The following is a 15,341-nucleotide window of genomic DNA, read 5'->3' on the forward strand; positions in this document are numbered from 1 at the left end:
ACTATGGTAGTATCAAATTACATATAACTAATGAGGACCTAGCTTACTATGGTAGTATCAAACTACATATAGCTAATGAGGACCTAGCTTACTATGGTAGTATCAAACTACATATAACTAATGAGAACCTATGGTAGGCTACATGTTTAGCCATAACTACTAGTTATGGGATCATCTGTCTAGGACAAAGAATACACATATACCATCCAGGATCTCCCCGGGAGATTAATTACACCAAAACATTAGAGCTTTAGAGATTTTTTCTGTAACAAGATGCATAGATGGGACGATAATTGAATGAACCCATGTGACCACCCGTCACACTATTTTGGAACGTGCATGTGATATGATTAATTAGTATGATTCAACCCGCACCATTTGACAATGTGTTGGCATTTTATTTTGATTAATTCCAATGAGAAATAAATCATTATTCAATATAAGGAAAAAAGTAGGTTAAGAAAAATTCTTCTAATCATTTCTTACTGCTAACATGATTTCTCTATTGATATTTTAATCTTATCACATCTGTTTGACGGAAGAAACTCTAAAAACCGGGTTGAATAGGTGTCGATTTATAGTTGTTTTGAGCATCTTGTTACAGTTTATATAATGATTTGTTAATTGACTGATAACAATGGATCAGATACTGTGTATGATAACAGCCGACCACTGAATCACTCGGATGTCCCTTCATTATAATCACTACAACCTGACAACAAATCAGAATCAAAAGAATCACTGTTGAATAATCTAAACTCAAGGCAATGGCGGAAATACAAATATCATGAACGTAAGAGGATACAAATGTTGACTGGTTCATTAAGAATCGAGCACAGTGTCATGAATCTTGTCACACAAAATGTTGCGACTAAAAAATAACGAAGAAAAGAAATAGGACAAGAACAAGAGAAGAGAGCTGAAGAAGAACACATACATCCATCTTTGGAATGCAATGGTTTGTTCTCTCGATAAACGTGTATTCTCTACACACGTAGATACGAGTGCCGAGGGCAAAACTATTGGATTTCGAAGAATATTTCCATTATTATCTCTTCTTTTCAGTCAATAACCATAACAATATGACCATTACAACAAGATGTATAACAAATATCTGTTTAAACATTTAAATCGATACCTATGTGAATACGAATTCTCCTCTCTGCACCTTTTGGTTAAGAACAAGTCATACCTGTCATACACTGATAAGTCGTAAGACTTCAAGTCAATACAGATCTTGAACTTCTCAAATAGCTGTATTAGTTGGGTTTTTTTCATCAGATGGTCATATTCTATCTGGGCTTCACATAGATGGCTTCTTGAGCTGGACAGACTATAAAAAAGACTTTGATACTGGTGCAAGTAATGATTTGTGGATATTATAAATAATATATTAGTTTCCTTGTCAAAAAAAGAGATTTAAGGGAATCTTATCCTCCGCCAATGTCAGTTGTTTCATAGGTTGTAGGTTAGTTTGATATTTTCTCTTATTATCTCTGATCAGTTGGTTTGAAAGCCTAAACAGCAAATGCATCAAGAAGCAGTTTTTTATAAAAACATCATACTACAGTTTTTGACATTGTCCTTACATATTAAGGTTGTCTTTTACCTTTAGACTAAAATAGTAATGTGTAAAAAAAAGAACAAGATATATTGAAAAGAGAAAGAAGCTTTTTATGACATCTGGGAAAGATCAATACTTCGTTAATCTGAAACTGTCAAGTTTGAATAATTTCCTTGTGATCACATTCAAAATGAAACATGTACAATTAAGAACCAAGAGAAGCATAGGTAAGAAATACAAGAAACATCTTTCCAACCCTTTCTGAGAAACATCTCTCCAACCCTTTCTGAGAAACACCTCTCCAATCCCTTCTAAGAAATACCTCTCCTGAGAAATGGCGACAAGATTATTTGACTGGAAATTCCAAAGAAATTCATGTCTATTGTATTACTAGTTGGATACGTGCTAGACATTATCGGGCCTGATTTTGGAAGCGTAAATAATGCAGCTATTACAAAAAAATGTTATCGATAACATTGAACTGCTGAAAATTTGGTTTCATGAAGATGAGAAGGTTATTGTCGACACAAAAGAATGTCTAACAATATCAAACTTGCCAAAAATTACACTCATTGGGATAAAAAAAATAATCAAACTACTGTGAACAGTTTTGAAGTATGATGTCGATATCTGTTAAGAGATACCGATATCTGTTAAGAGATATCGATATATTTTAAGAGATACCGATATCTGTTAAGAGATACCGATATCTGTTAAGAGATATCGAGTATTGGAAATTAACAGTATCGCAAGACCTCGTCTTGTGAGATCACATATTTTCGGGAGAATAGCTTTATGCCAAACTTATAATGACTTCGTCGACCTATGAATTCGTTGGTGAAGAGTACACAAATAAATGATTTCATAGTAAGCGCAGTGTACAAACAGTTGAATCAGATGCTGGCATTGAAAATATTGAACTATCAGTATGGCTAAAATATAACCTCAAATTGAAGTTATTTTGCTTGTGATGCCTTTTAAAGAAGTAAAGTAATATTACCTGATCCAGAAAAGCATATTTGTTTATGATTAATTGATTAAAGTATGGTATTCCTAATTAACTTTCATACATGACCAATGTTGCTTTCTCAGGCTAAATCTAATCAGACTTGTAGTTTGGCCAGCATGGTTTATTATGAGCTATTTTAAGTCAAAATTGACCATTTATATAATTTGTATTATAACACAAGAAATTACTTCAAAGCTTTAATTTCATTTTCCCGTTTTAAAAGTTTTTTGTAGGTCTGTCATGTTTGTTAAGATATCAAGAAATAGAGGATGAATTCAGAAGAACCAAGCCTCATCTCATGCAGTTTTGACTGAACAGTAAAAACTGGCCAAGTTCATGATTTTGAACAACACAAATGTGTATTCGTTTTCGTCTTTTATCCGATTAATAAATATTTTGCCAAATATAACCCCCATAAAAAACCTTTACATTAAGTGGAATAAAGGTAATATAATTACTTTTATGTGTAAACACGATGTGGTCATTGATTTGATTCTTAGCTTCTTTGATTTCTTGATCTATCCTACCAGCTGTATCCATTAAATGTGTATACTTGTAGACACAGCATTCCAGGAGATCGCCCTTCTTTGGCATCTTTACTGTGTAACCATTATTCCAGGCCTAGAGGAGTATCCTCTCCCTGCCAGATCATTCCTAGAAGAGGGTGCATCAGGTAATTGATAATATGTTTAAATATATGCAGCCATCCAGTAGTTGGTATCTTGGACAGTGTTTTTGTGACCATGTATGAACACCATAGCATAGTTCGCCGCGCAAGTTATTTTCATAAATTTGTCGAGTTATTTGATTTATCGAGCGTAACAAATCTACAGCTGAATATAGATCACCTGATTTATTGATTGACCAAATTAGGGAAAAACTGGTATTCCTGTTTCTGATCACATGCACTGCCGTCCATTGACTGTTTGCAAGGACACTTAATGTATCTGTGCAATATTAATTTACTGTCCATCAGATTTGCACCAGAGTCAGGTCAAAATCTGTCTTTGTATTTGCAGGACCGTGTCTGTATTTTTCTTCACAAGCAGTGCCGGTTTTTCCAACAAATTCAATTATTTCTTTATAGTTGGAGGTTAAGTGATTGTTGACATGTGTGATATTTTTCCGGGGTGTATACTGGTATATGGTTCAATCAGATTGGTACATGTATATTGCTTTCCTAGTTAGCGTACATTTATTGATAGACTACGCATATCGATTGAAAGACTATCTTTTATTGAACCGATACCTGGTGTTGTCGTACATAGATGTAGAGATAACACATTGTACTTCGCAAAAAATATGAGTAAATTAGCAAAATGTTATGTATGCATGCTCACGGACTTAGATAACAATCTAATTCCGTGTCATGCCTAAATGAAAATGCCCCAGTGCTGCTTCTAAAATGTATTTTTATTTCATAAAAATTGTTCTTTAAATACGATATTGAAGAAAATATATTCTTTCTCGTATATCGATACAAGACTGCTGCTCATAAAGATAAGTTACTGCTGGAATACCGCGAGTGATGTTACTCGTTTATGTGTAATGTATAAACATGTGTATGGACCTAAATGGATTAAAAACAAATCACCACACCAGATCTCTAAGTTAAAATATGTTTACCTTTGTAGTGAATGCAATCTTAGATTTGCGTTTTTCACAATGTTCGTCAACTGCCGTCGATATAAAGGTCACTGTAGGTCAAAAGCAGGATTGAAATAACTAGAATGTTCTTGGTTAGTTTTCTATTTCATAATATTAATCACTAACATTAATAACACCGATAAACAACGGCAATTACTTGAACAAATACAACAGTTTAGGTCAGTTTTGTTATGCCTTTTTGGTGTTTTATTCACCTCTTAGAAGACGTATTTATGATGCAAGCGAAATGAGCTCAGCTTCCTATCCCCAACATTATAATTGTCTGGCACAGTAGAATTTGTATACCTGTAATCTGGCACAATAGAATGTGTATACCTGTAATCTGGCACAATAGGATGTGTAAACGTGTAATCTGGCACAATAGAATGTGTATACCTGTAATTTGGCACAATAGAATGTGTATACCTGTAATCTGGCACAATAGAACGTGTATACCTGTAATCTGGCACAATAGAACGTGTATACCTCTGGCACAATAGAATGTGTATACCTGTAATCTGGCACAATAGAACGAGTATACCTCTGGCACAATAGAATGTTTAGACCTGTAATCTGGCCCAATAGAATGTGTATACCTGCAATTTGGCACAATAGAATGTGTAAACGTGTAATCTAGCACAATAGAATGTGTATACCTATAATCTGGCACAATAGAACGAGTATACCTCTGGCACAATAGAATGTTTAGACCTGTAATCTGGCCCAATAGAATGTGTATACCTGCAATTTGGCACAATAGAATGTGTATACCTGTAATCTGGCACAATAGAACGTGTATACCTGTTATCAGAGTAAACACGAAAACTGTTTGCTGGTCCTCTATAATTATCCCCTTTTCCTACGCAGTTGTGATATCAAGTACCGACTTAAATATGAATATGTTCTGTATATATCTGGGGTTTTACAATTGACAGCTTTTTATCAACAAAGCTATCAGTTATGATATTCAGTAAGCACCCAAAGGAATAGCTGTTGAAGCGTACTGTAGCATGTGATTGTGTATCTTTCAGCTCCAGTCAGACGTCCCATATAAAAACAGGCTGTCTCCGAGATAGATTTGTAAACATCCGAGCACGGGATTTTGAACTCCCGATATAAATAGGTACGTGTAGGCTACATAAAGGAAAACAGAAACAACAATCTGGACATTTTTTATGAAAGTTTTACTTTTTTGACTTAGTAACATTCCTCTTTTCAATGACAGGTAATCACATCATGTTTTAAAAGGTCACGATTTGGCAAATAATATTTCTTCTACCGATTTAAAAAAAAAAATACATATCAACAAAATATGTTATGGGAGTAAAGTCGGCCTGAACCCTGTATAAGATGCCTGTATGTAAGACAGCGATACACTTGCCATTGATGTAGATAAATATATATGGGTACACATGGAGCTACACGGGAACACATACACCAACCATGTTAGTACCTACGTCATACCCTGGCAGTGAATAAGCTTACATACAATGTATAAATATAATTTGTCTATTTTACATTATAACCTAAATGCAGGTTATATCAGCCTATATAACCTGATTAAAATCTTTAACACATTTGTCACATCATAAGTTGTGTTTCTTTTAATACAATAAACTATCGGTAAGGTCCCTGGTGAACATGAGATAGTGTTTCCCTTGGTATGTAAATATTACCGTAGTTAAGTTTATCTTGTATTCTGCTTGAGATGGGTCCTCTACAGGAAACATAACTGGCTGATTAACCAATAGGGCATTGACAAATATATCTTCAGTGTGACAAAAAAAAACGATCAGATCTGTAATGAAGCCTCTTCACCAGAGAGTTGTTTACTTTATCATCTGTATTAGAGTCGAGACATCTGTTGACGTGTTCACTGATATCCCATCCAACTTTCTGACCCCAACCCTTTGGACTGATAATAGACATAAAGACCAAAACTTTACTAGTTGTAAACATGATCAGCAGTATCAAAATATTCAATTTTATGTAAAAATAATTAATGCTTAATAATACGAAAATGTAATTCAAACAACAAGCCATTTAAATTCTAAAAATAGATGCAATTCTACAGTACATTTAGCAAAGAATGGTATAGAGTCGCTTGTATTATATGCATTGCTAATTTACATATATGTACATAAAATCCACACAAAATAATGTGACTTATACAACAGGCTATCTGTTTCAATGGTTTTATACTTCACTCATGTCTCACTAACTCATACATTGATATATAGATAATTACTATGTACCTTTGTTCAGGGACAGTATATATTCACTATACGTCCCTGCTTTGTTCTAGATCAACCGTACAGGAACTATGCATTTGTATACTAAAATGCCTGTCAAACACATGCCAAACTTTCATTTTATTTTGCAGATAAGTGAGAAAAATTGCAGCATATAAAACATTTGTTCAATTTTACTGATGAGAAAAAAGCTGTATATTTAGTAGTTCAGGAAAAAATATGACAATTTTTGTGAAGCCATATATTAAGCAAACAGACAAATACGTCATATAACATTTATCAGATAGTCAACAACATCCTCAACCAGTTTACTGAATATCCTTGCCAACCTTTCAGGTAAGTTTTGTACTAACTAATGTAATGCTGATTAGTTTAAACATCCTCAGCACCTGTATGGACATTAACCCCGCTATTATGATGACATTATAGTATGGGAGTCATAAGACGTCAATCGTTTGGTTTGTTCCATTCCAACCTATAAGATCATTTCATATGGTAACCATAGCAATGGAATGGACACGTACACATGTCCACCGTTGAATTAAAGCCAATACTGGGACCAGTAAAGTTTATAATAAAGATAAGGCGTAAATCATCGAGACATTAATTAGGAAAATATATTATGCTATTTGAAAATTATGTATACAATTACAAAATATACAAAAAAATCAGTATTAAAATTTCGATAGAACCCTGTCATACAGCTACAGGCATGGATCATGGCAACCTAAAGGACAAGATCTTTGCCTTGGACTCCAACCAATCAAGAAATTGGTTTAAGTTAATGTTCTGTTGTTTTGGCTTAACAAATAAGGATTGATCGTCAATAAGATGCATGCAATTGATAAATTTGGGAGTTATGTCCCTTTTCAACTCGCTTGCCAGACAAATAAGCTTCGAGGATTTGGAGAACAGGGTTGTCTACCTTGCAACACAAATTGAAGATAATATATTTGGCGAGGATTAAAATTTATCACACATGAAATTAAAACCTAGTTCTAATGTGTACAATAGTAAGGATAAGAGTTTGCTTTCTTCAGAGGATCAATTGTATAGGCTTACAGTCTTTTATTCATGTTTGTAGATTTGGAGTTGACAGTCTTTTGAATGTCAATAGCTTGTTGGAGGAATAAAATATCTGGTTCCATCCCCTGAAGTCTGTTGTAGCCTTGTCATGGTGATATACGACGTTAAGTTCACATTGCAGTGACAAGGTACCCTGTCCGGGCTGACACAGGGGTTGGGTAGGTCGTCAACATTACCATTTTCACATAACTCTATCGTGCATGTTTCTTGCAGTAGGGTTTGCCCGCCTTAGCATAGAATGGTTGTCCCTCCAATGACACCTGGCAAGTCTGTAAGATAAAACAGTGTATGTAAAACATAGTTATTAAAACTGAAAAATATAAAACTTAATTTTGATATAATATGATAAACTTTATTTAAATGCATTTGTGAAAACACATATGATATCATAGAAATGCTTATTAAAAACAACCGTGTTATGATTAGGATAAGTTGCATAAACTAAGTACTGTTAACATAATATTCTTAAGTTTGTTCTTAAATTATGTTTTACATATGAATTGAAACATACAAGCTTCCTAATCCACATATTTCAATTATAAACTGTAATAAAAATGCAAATATTCTTCCATTCCCAAAAACAGCTTTCAAATGTGTCTTCACAAATCCAAAGGAGAACTTACGGAGCAGTTAAAACACTCGGAGTGGTAGTTGCTGCCCATGGCCTCAACCCAGCGATCGCCAGGTTCAATAGGGAAAGCACATCCCTTGCACATGGTCTGGAACATTTGTTTCCAGTCTGTTGAAGAAACTCAACAAAATTAGGTAAAACAATGATTTGATGTAAACAAAAATCTTTAAATTTAACTTGAGTGGCTTTTACCTACCAATGTTTAAACATATATATTACAGGTATTTTGGTAAAAAATCTGAGTACGGATTCATGGAAAAAAACTATCAAGGAATTTGAAAAAGCAATGAAAAAAATATGCATAGCCTTAGAACATTAACCTTGTACACACAGCTTCATAGTAAATGTAGTTCAAAGCTTACTTACCATATTCAAAACGGGTCGGATCTTACTTAACATATTCAAAATGGGTCGGATCTTACTTACCATAGTCACAGTTGGTCGGATCTTACTTACCATAGTCACAGTTGGTCAGAGCCTAATAATATGATCACAGTACAAAATGCAAGTACCATGTTCATAATGGGCCGGAGCTTACCATGTTCACGGCTATTTGCAATGTTCATAGTAAGTTGGATCATACTTACCATGTTCACAGTAGTTTGGATCATACTTACCATGTTCACAGTAGGCATGTCCATCCTCCAGATGGAACTGGTTACCGCCTATGGCTTGCTTACATTGGTGACATGTGAAGCAGTCAGGATGGTATGTCTTCTGCAGAGCATTGACACATTCCTGTAAAAGATAAACGTTTAGGGTCAATCGATGAGAAACTTTAAAACATTATAAGTCTTTCTGAAAGTGTTCAAATGCCCAAGGAGGCTCCAATTGACTTTGACAAACAATATTTGGAGAGTGTATTGTAAAGAAAGTAAAGCCTTACCCCAACAATGGCCTGGCTACAGACTGAACATTTTGGGGCAAAGTAGGTCTCGTAATCCTTTTCACAGTAGAGGAAGCCACCCTCCTCCACAAAGCCAATATCAAGAAGCTTCACACCACAACGGGGCTGGGCACACACAAAGTGATCTGGGCACCATGTCTTGTGCATTGCCACCACAAATGGACCCCTGAAGGTAACAAAATCAAAAACTGATATAAAAGGAATATAAAAATCTAAAAATATAATATGTTTCAATCAATTTTCTATAAAATAACTACAGAGTGTACCAATAAATTTTCATAAACTTTCATGCCAGTATGTGATTGGCCAAATATTATCATCCTGGGCCTTCTGGTTATTCATCAGAAGTTTAAAGATTTCAACATATTTGACCCATGTGACCTTGAAAATGGGCGAAGGTCATTCATTTGAACAAACTTGGTAGTCCTTCCTCCCAGCATGCTACTGGCAAAATACCATCACCCTAGGCATCTTGGTTATTGAGAAGAAGTTGTTTAAAGTAAAAATATTGATGCCTGATGGACGACAGACTGGTGAGTTGAAAATTCCATACCATGACTTTAACAACAAGATATTCAGTGCACTGACCTGATGGTATTACCACAAGTAGAACAGATGGGAACCCTGGCTCCACCTGGAAGGGGTTGTCCCTCCTGGTACACAGTCACGTCTCCCTTCTTACCCCTTACGGCTCCAGTCCCTGTTGGCCTAGGTAGAGCATCCCCTGGGCGAGGACCACCGGGGGCACTAGCTTTGGACTGGACCTTAGGTACAAAAGCCTTGGGGGCTGCGGCAGCAGCCTTGGGGGCAGTAGAGGCCCAGGGTACTGGAGCAGGAGCTTGGGCTGGGGCTGGGGCTGGGGCTGGTTTGGGTGCTACAAGATAAATTTATCTCTGAATTGTTTACTTTCTACAAGGTAGATGAAGTGTTTGAAGTATTTCAATATATTTGATATATGGACATCACACATTAGGAGTAATTTATTAATACACAAACATGTCTATTTGTCTAGTTAAATAGTTTGGCTATTTCATTACTAAATGTCAATCTGAAGTTAGTACTTGTATAAATGTTACGGACATCCGTGTAAACAATTAGTACTTCTACATCATTAATTATCACAGGAATCATAGCAGTAATTGTGAAGCTGTGCAAATTATGTCAAGGTTACATTGTTAAGTTTTACTAAATGAACAAAACTATAGAAAATATATCAATGCTCAGAGTAAGAAAATTACATTTCTGGCTAAATACATGCAAGGCAAAACGTAAGTTTGGGCAAAAACTTTTCAGATCTGCACAGTATAGCTTTATTCTGTTTTGTTATCAATTGTCATTTATTTATTTCCTGATTCTCCGTCTCAAACATTGATCAATGTTTGTCCCTAGCCTTTAATTTATAATATATCTTTTACGTTCTTTCCATATTCCCCTTTTATCCATTCTATCTCATTACCAAGTACACAACTGCCTAAAGTATTGAACAAGTGTACAAAGTTTCAAAAATATTGGTCAAGAAGAGAACTAGAAGTTCTCTGAAAAAAAAATATGAGGAGAAAAACAGACAAGATGCAAAACTCCTTACAGGATATCTAAAAAGAATTGTGAGCGCACAAGTGATGTACTGATAACATATGTGAAGTATCATAACCATCAGTTGAGAAGGTAAAGGGATAATAGGAAGGGACATAACTCCAGTAAAAATGACCAGACCAAAACAGTTATCACATCAGGCCATTAAGTAAGTGAAATAATATTAGTTGCTACCGATACCAAGTCCCTTTACAATCTGTAAAATATTTCAATCATACATCAGTAACTACTTTTATTTAAACAACCCTGACTGCCCATATCAAGAGGAACATGAGCATGCAGGGTGCAGAAAGAAAAATCCTTACCAAAAACATACCAAGGACAAATTATATCTTACAAGGGAAAATATTTATATTCTCATAAAAGGAATTGTCTACAGAACAATCACACTCTAATTTCCAATTAATGCATTATTTCTTGGGTACCCTGGAGTTGATGGATAAACCTATGCTTTTTGGCCTGGAGGTTAACAAAGACATACATACACACATCACATTGGCCACACTGAATTAGGGTCAAAGAACACATCAGAAGAAACTGATTTCATGGATGAACACAAACATGAAAATGTAAAACATCACAGACAAATAAATAATTCTCAGCAGTATGTGGACAGGTCTAACATCTTATTTCAGACAAAACAAGTTGTCTGGACCATCGAGCACAGCTCAGTTCATACATCCACAGTTCAGAATGACCAGGTACTCAAAATATTTCTTGGAGGTACACAATGGGTAAGTAGCACCACACACAAAGACATAGGAGTGGGTCCTCATTTTCTGTTTTCAATGTGACAGAAAGGAGACTTCATGCCCGATCAAACATATAAGTCACAAGGTATGCCACTTGTCAGCATACAGCACCATTGGGTGACCAGTACAGGGACGGAATTACAAGCAGGCTGTGTACCCACTCACCCTCCACCTGTGGCTCACATATAGGCAACTCTGTTGGAGCCTCCTGAGGGGGTGCTGGTTGAGGTGGAGCCACATCCGGTGGCACATTGCTAACGAGTGGCTGTATCTGAGGAAGGTCCTGAGGAGCATCTTGGAGAACATCAGACAACCTCTCCGCAGCAATCTCTACGGGCAGGTCTGGACGCTTGCTAACCCCAGGTACCCATGAGGGCACAGAGTGTGAATCTACGGCTGGAATGGATCAGCATACATCCAGTATACTGTCTCAAATCATCCCAACGGTTACCTACACTACACTATACCTTATAGTACTTGTGTTGAGCTTAGTAATGAACGATGCTGTTAGTTAAGTCAGTGAACTATTGTTAATACTTGTTATGTATAAGCAAATTAATTTCTAACTTGGTTGAGCAACAGGTATTTTTTTGAGTATCTGAAGCAATACATATACAAATATAAACATTGCACATAACATTGACAAATCAACAGAACCATGGGTGGTGCACAAAGGTAGACAGTGGCGCTCTTCTCTTGTTTAGGTTATAGTATAAACATTTAATCCAGCTGTCAGCTTAAATTATCATAAGCATTGCAAGCAAACAAGGTCAGAATTAGTACAAGCAATGTTGTAGTTTTCAAGAAGCAGCACTGTTAGACAGCATTAAGATTCAACATATAAACAGTAATACTATCCTGATGATGATGATCTACATGTATATAATAGTATTGATATGTCTTATTATACCAACAAGCAATGAATTTTGTAGTAAAATCTTGGTCTAATATTTAAGCCCTTGTCAATAAAGACATCTCTCAAGAAGACTAAATGTAATGTCTTGGTACCAAGGCAGATTACCATATCACGCTTTTTTTCTACTTAGTCAAAATTCAGATGGTGAATTATTAATGACAAACAGGTAAATTTACCTGCTAGTTTTAGTAGAATGTTCTTATGTAACAATGAGCACAACTGGTTTTGGCAATGGGCAGCAAGTATCCAAATGGGTCATGGCATAAACTCTGCATTATTTTATCCATAGTAAAACAGGCAGCATAGCTTTTTTACAGGACATTTTATATCAGGCTACATCATTTTAAAACATGATTTGCGGACACCTTATAAGATATAAAGTATTTTTTTGTGAAAACTGATCTATTTGAGTACAGATCTGCTTCGGCCATGGGAACACTCACAATAAAAGCAACTTCCTATTTTATAAAAAAACAACTGTATCCTCCCTCTATAGACACAAAACAAACCTACCTGAAGGTTGACGTCACTATGACTAGTGAAAACATCCCCCCACCCCTTATAAACATGCAACATTCATTTCTGTGCCTCATCTTGATCCTGGTATACTTTCCTGTGCCCCTAAATACACATGTTACACCCCTTCCTGCCCCTGTATATACATATGTAATGATAGAACACTGTTTCCCTCCCTGCATATATATGTAACACCCCTTCCTGTCCCCTGTATACACATGTTACACCCCTTCCTGTCCCCCTGTATACACATGTTACACCCCTTCCTGTCCCTGTATACACATGTTATATCCCTTCCTGTCCCTCGGTACACACACATTACAACCCTTCCTGTCTCCCTGTATACACCCCTTCCTGTCTCCCTGTATACACCCCTTCCTGTCCCCCTGTATACTCACATGTTACACCCCTTCCTGTCCCCCGGTACACACACATTACACCCCTTCCGGTCTCCCTGTATACACCCCTTCCTATCCCCCTGTATACACACATGTTACACCCCTTCCTGTCCCCCTATATACACACATGTTACACCCCTTCCTGACCCCCTGTATACACACATGTTACACCCTTCCTGTCCCCCTGTATACACCCATGTTACACCCTTCCTGTCCCCCGGTACACACATGTTACACCCCTTCCTGTCCCCCTGTATACACCCATGTTACACCCTTCCTGTCCCCCGGTACACACACGTTACACCCCTTCCTGTCCCCCTGTATACACACATTCTACACCCCTTCCTGTCCCCCTGTATACACACATTCTACACCCCTTCCTGTCCCCCTGTATACACACATGTTACACCCTTCCGGTCCCCCGGTACACACATGTTACACCCCTTCCTGTCCCCCTATATACACACATGTTACACCCCTTCCTGACCCCCTGTATACACACATGTTCCACCCTTCCTGTCCCCCTGTATACACACATGTTACACCCCTTCCTGTCCCCCTGTATATACACATGTTACACCCTTCCTGTCCCCTGGTACACACATGTTACACCCCTTCCTATCCCCCTGTATACACACATGTTACACCCCTTCCTATCCCCCTGTATACACACATGTTACACCCCTTCCTGTCCCCCGGTACACACATGTTTAAATCCCTTGTATTCTACTGTTAACACAATGTACCTACCTGGAGGTGCTGGGGGTGGAGGGGCAGCTGTTCTGTAATGACATAAACACATCTTAGTAACATAAACTCTTCACAAGTCAAAGGGAGACAACCTGTATAACCCACCAAAGGGTGTTTTTATTCATTTTCTTGTTTGTGTTTCTTTAACTTGCTAGACAGAACTGAATTAATTGATATCTGCACTATGAAATCAGAAATTGAAATACAGTAGAAATAGTTGTATTGATTAAATTATTTTGGGACCTTTTATGCAAAAATCCAACTACAAAAATTGCAGATATTTCCAATCTGTATTATCATATAATAACACATCAAGATCTAACAACAAAATAACGATATAATTTTGAATAGGAAAGAGGTAATGTTTTGATATTGCATATCAATTATTATTAAATATTTTTTATCAAAAATTAATGAATAAACAAAATGATTTTTTTCTCCGATACTGAAATGTAATCTTTACATTATATAAATCAAACAGCTCCAAAAGAAGTTAGTAATTGTTGTTAGAACTAGTTGGATGCAGTGTAAGTTCCAGCTATCTTACACCATTTTCTACAATCATTAACACCATCAGGCACAGATGCACACATGCTACTTGTATTACATAACTGGTACACACCAAGGAATGATAGTATCTATAGAACTTAACCTTGAAATCTGTTTTCTCTTCATGCTTGACAGCAAAGTTGTATGATAAGTACAATATCACTTGTCTATAGATGTAGAATGGTTTTCTTTTCGAGCAGAAACAGTTCCCAGCCAAATAATATTCACCTATTTAAGATAAGCCTTTCATGTGCATTTTGTGATGTGTGTTATCATTAGTTGTAATGAGAAAACTTTCTGTTGCGTTATCATTAAAGCAAAGTAATGTAAGAAATGAGACCGGTGAAGCAAGATATTCAGTGAGACAAATGTACACTGTACAATACAATTTGTTTACCCTGGTTCTAGCTGCTGTTGTAAAATCTGAAATGTCCGTGATGGATTAGATTTGAAATTTTCATCTTTTTTAGGAGTGGGATCGTCTTGTTCATGTACAAGTTTAAATGTTTCTGATGGTCGGTAGATTTTTCTGCCAAAATCATCCACTTCCTTTTCGCCTCCACTGCTAGTATCTGGTGGGCTGCCGTTTGTTCTGAAAAATCATGTGCATGCAGGGTGTAACAATATCATGCAAGGATCTAGAGGCAGGGGAGATAACTAGCACAGCCCCCAAGGCTTGGCATTACACTCTCCACAGAAATGGCCAGGAGTGCTATAGGTATAATACATACTACTATCTTCACCTTTATGTTACATGTACATGGCAAGACA

At 36.5% G+C, this 15,341-nt stretch overlaps 1 protein-coding gene across 6 annotated transcripts in view; it reads right to left on the bottom strand.

Annotated features, from left to right (window-relative positions):
* Positions 1 to 5,383: 5,383 nt before the first annotated feature.
* LOC110447382 (PDZ and LIM domain protein 7-like) overlaps positions 5,384 to 15,341 on the bottom strand; it is a 40,927-nt gene continuing 30,969 nt past the window's right edge. For 4 of the 6 annotated variants that reach the window (XM_021493025.1, XM_021493026.1, XM_021493023.1 and 1 more), the window contains 8 exons: positions 14,968 to 15,162; positions 14,022 to 14,053; positions 11,607 to 11,837; positions 9,685 to 9,970; positions 9,076 to 9,262; positions 8,807 to 8,927; positions 8,182 to 8,297; positions 5,384 to 7,827 (listed from right to left, as the gene is read on the bottom strand). In XM_021493025.1, the coding sequence (XP_021348700.1) occupies positions 7,750 to 7,827; positions 8,182 to 8,297; positions 8,807 to 8,927; positions 9,076 to 9,262; positions 9,685 to 9,970; positions 11,607 to 11,837; positions 14,022 to 14,053; positions 14,968 to 15,162 (1,246 nt within the window). In that variant the 3' untranslated portion in view covers positions 5,384 to 7,749. The remainder of the gene's footprint in view (positions 7,828 to 8,181; positions 8,298 to 8,806; positions 8,928 to 9,075; positions 9,263 to 9,684; positions 9,971 to 11,606; positions 11,838 to 14,021; positions 14,054 to 14,967; positions 15,163 to 15,341) is intronic. The other 2 variants (XM_021493024.1, XM_021493028.1) reach the window with 2 other exon arrangements.

The sequence above is a fragment of the Mizuhopecten yessoensis genome, unplaced genomic scaffold, assembly GCF_002113885.1.
Source record: "Mizuhopecten yessoensis strain PY_sf001 unplaced genomic scaffold, ASM211388v2 scaffold3339, whole genome shotgun sequence".
NCBI classification, from domain to species: Eukaryota; Metazoa; Mollusca; class Bivalvia; order Pectinida; family Pectinidae; genus Mizuhopecten; species Mizuhopecten yessoensis.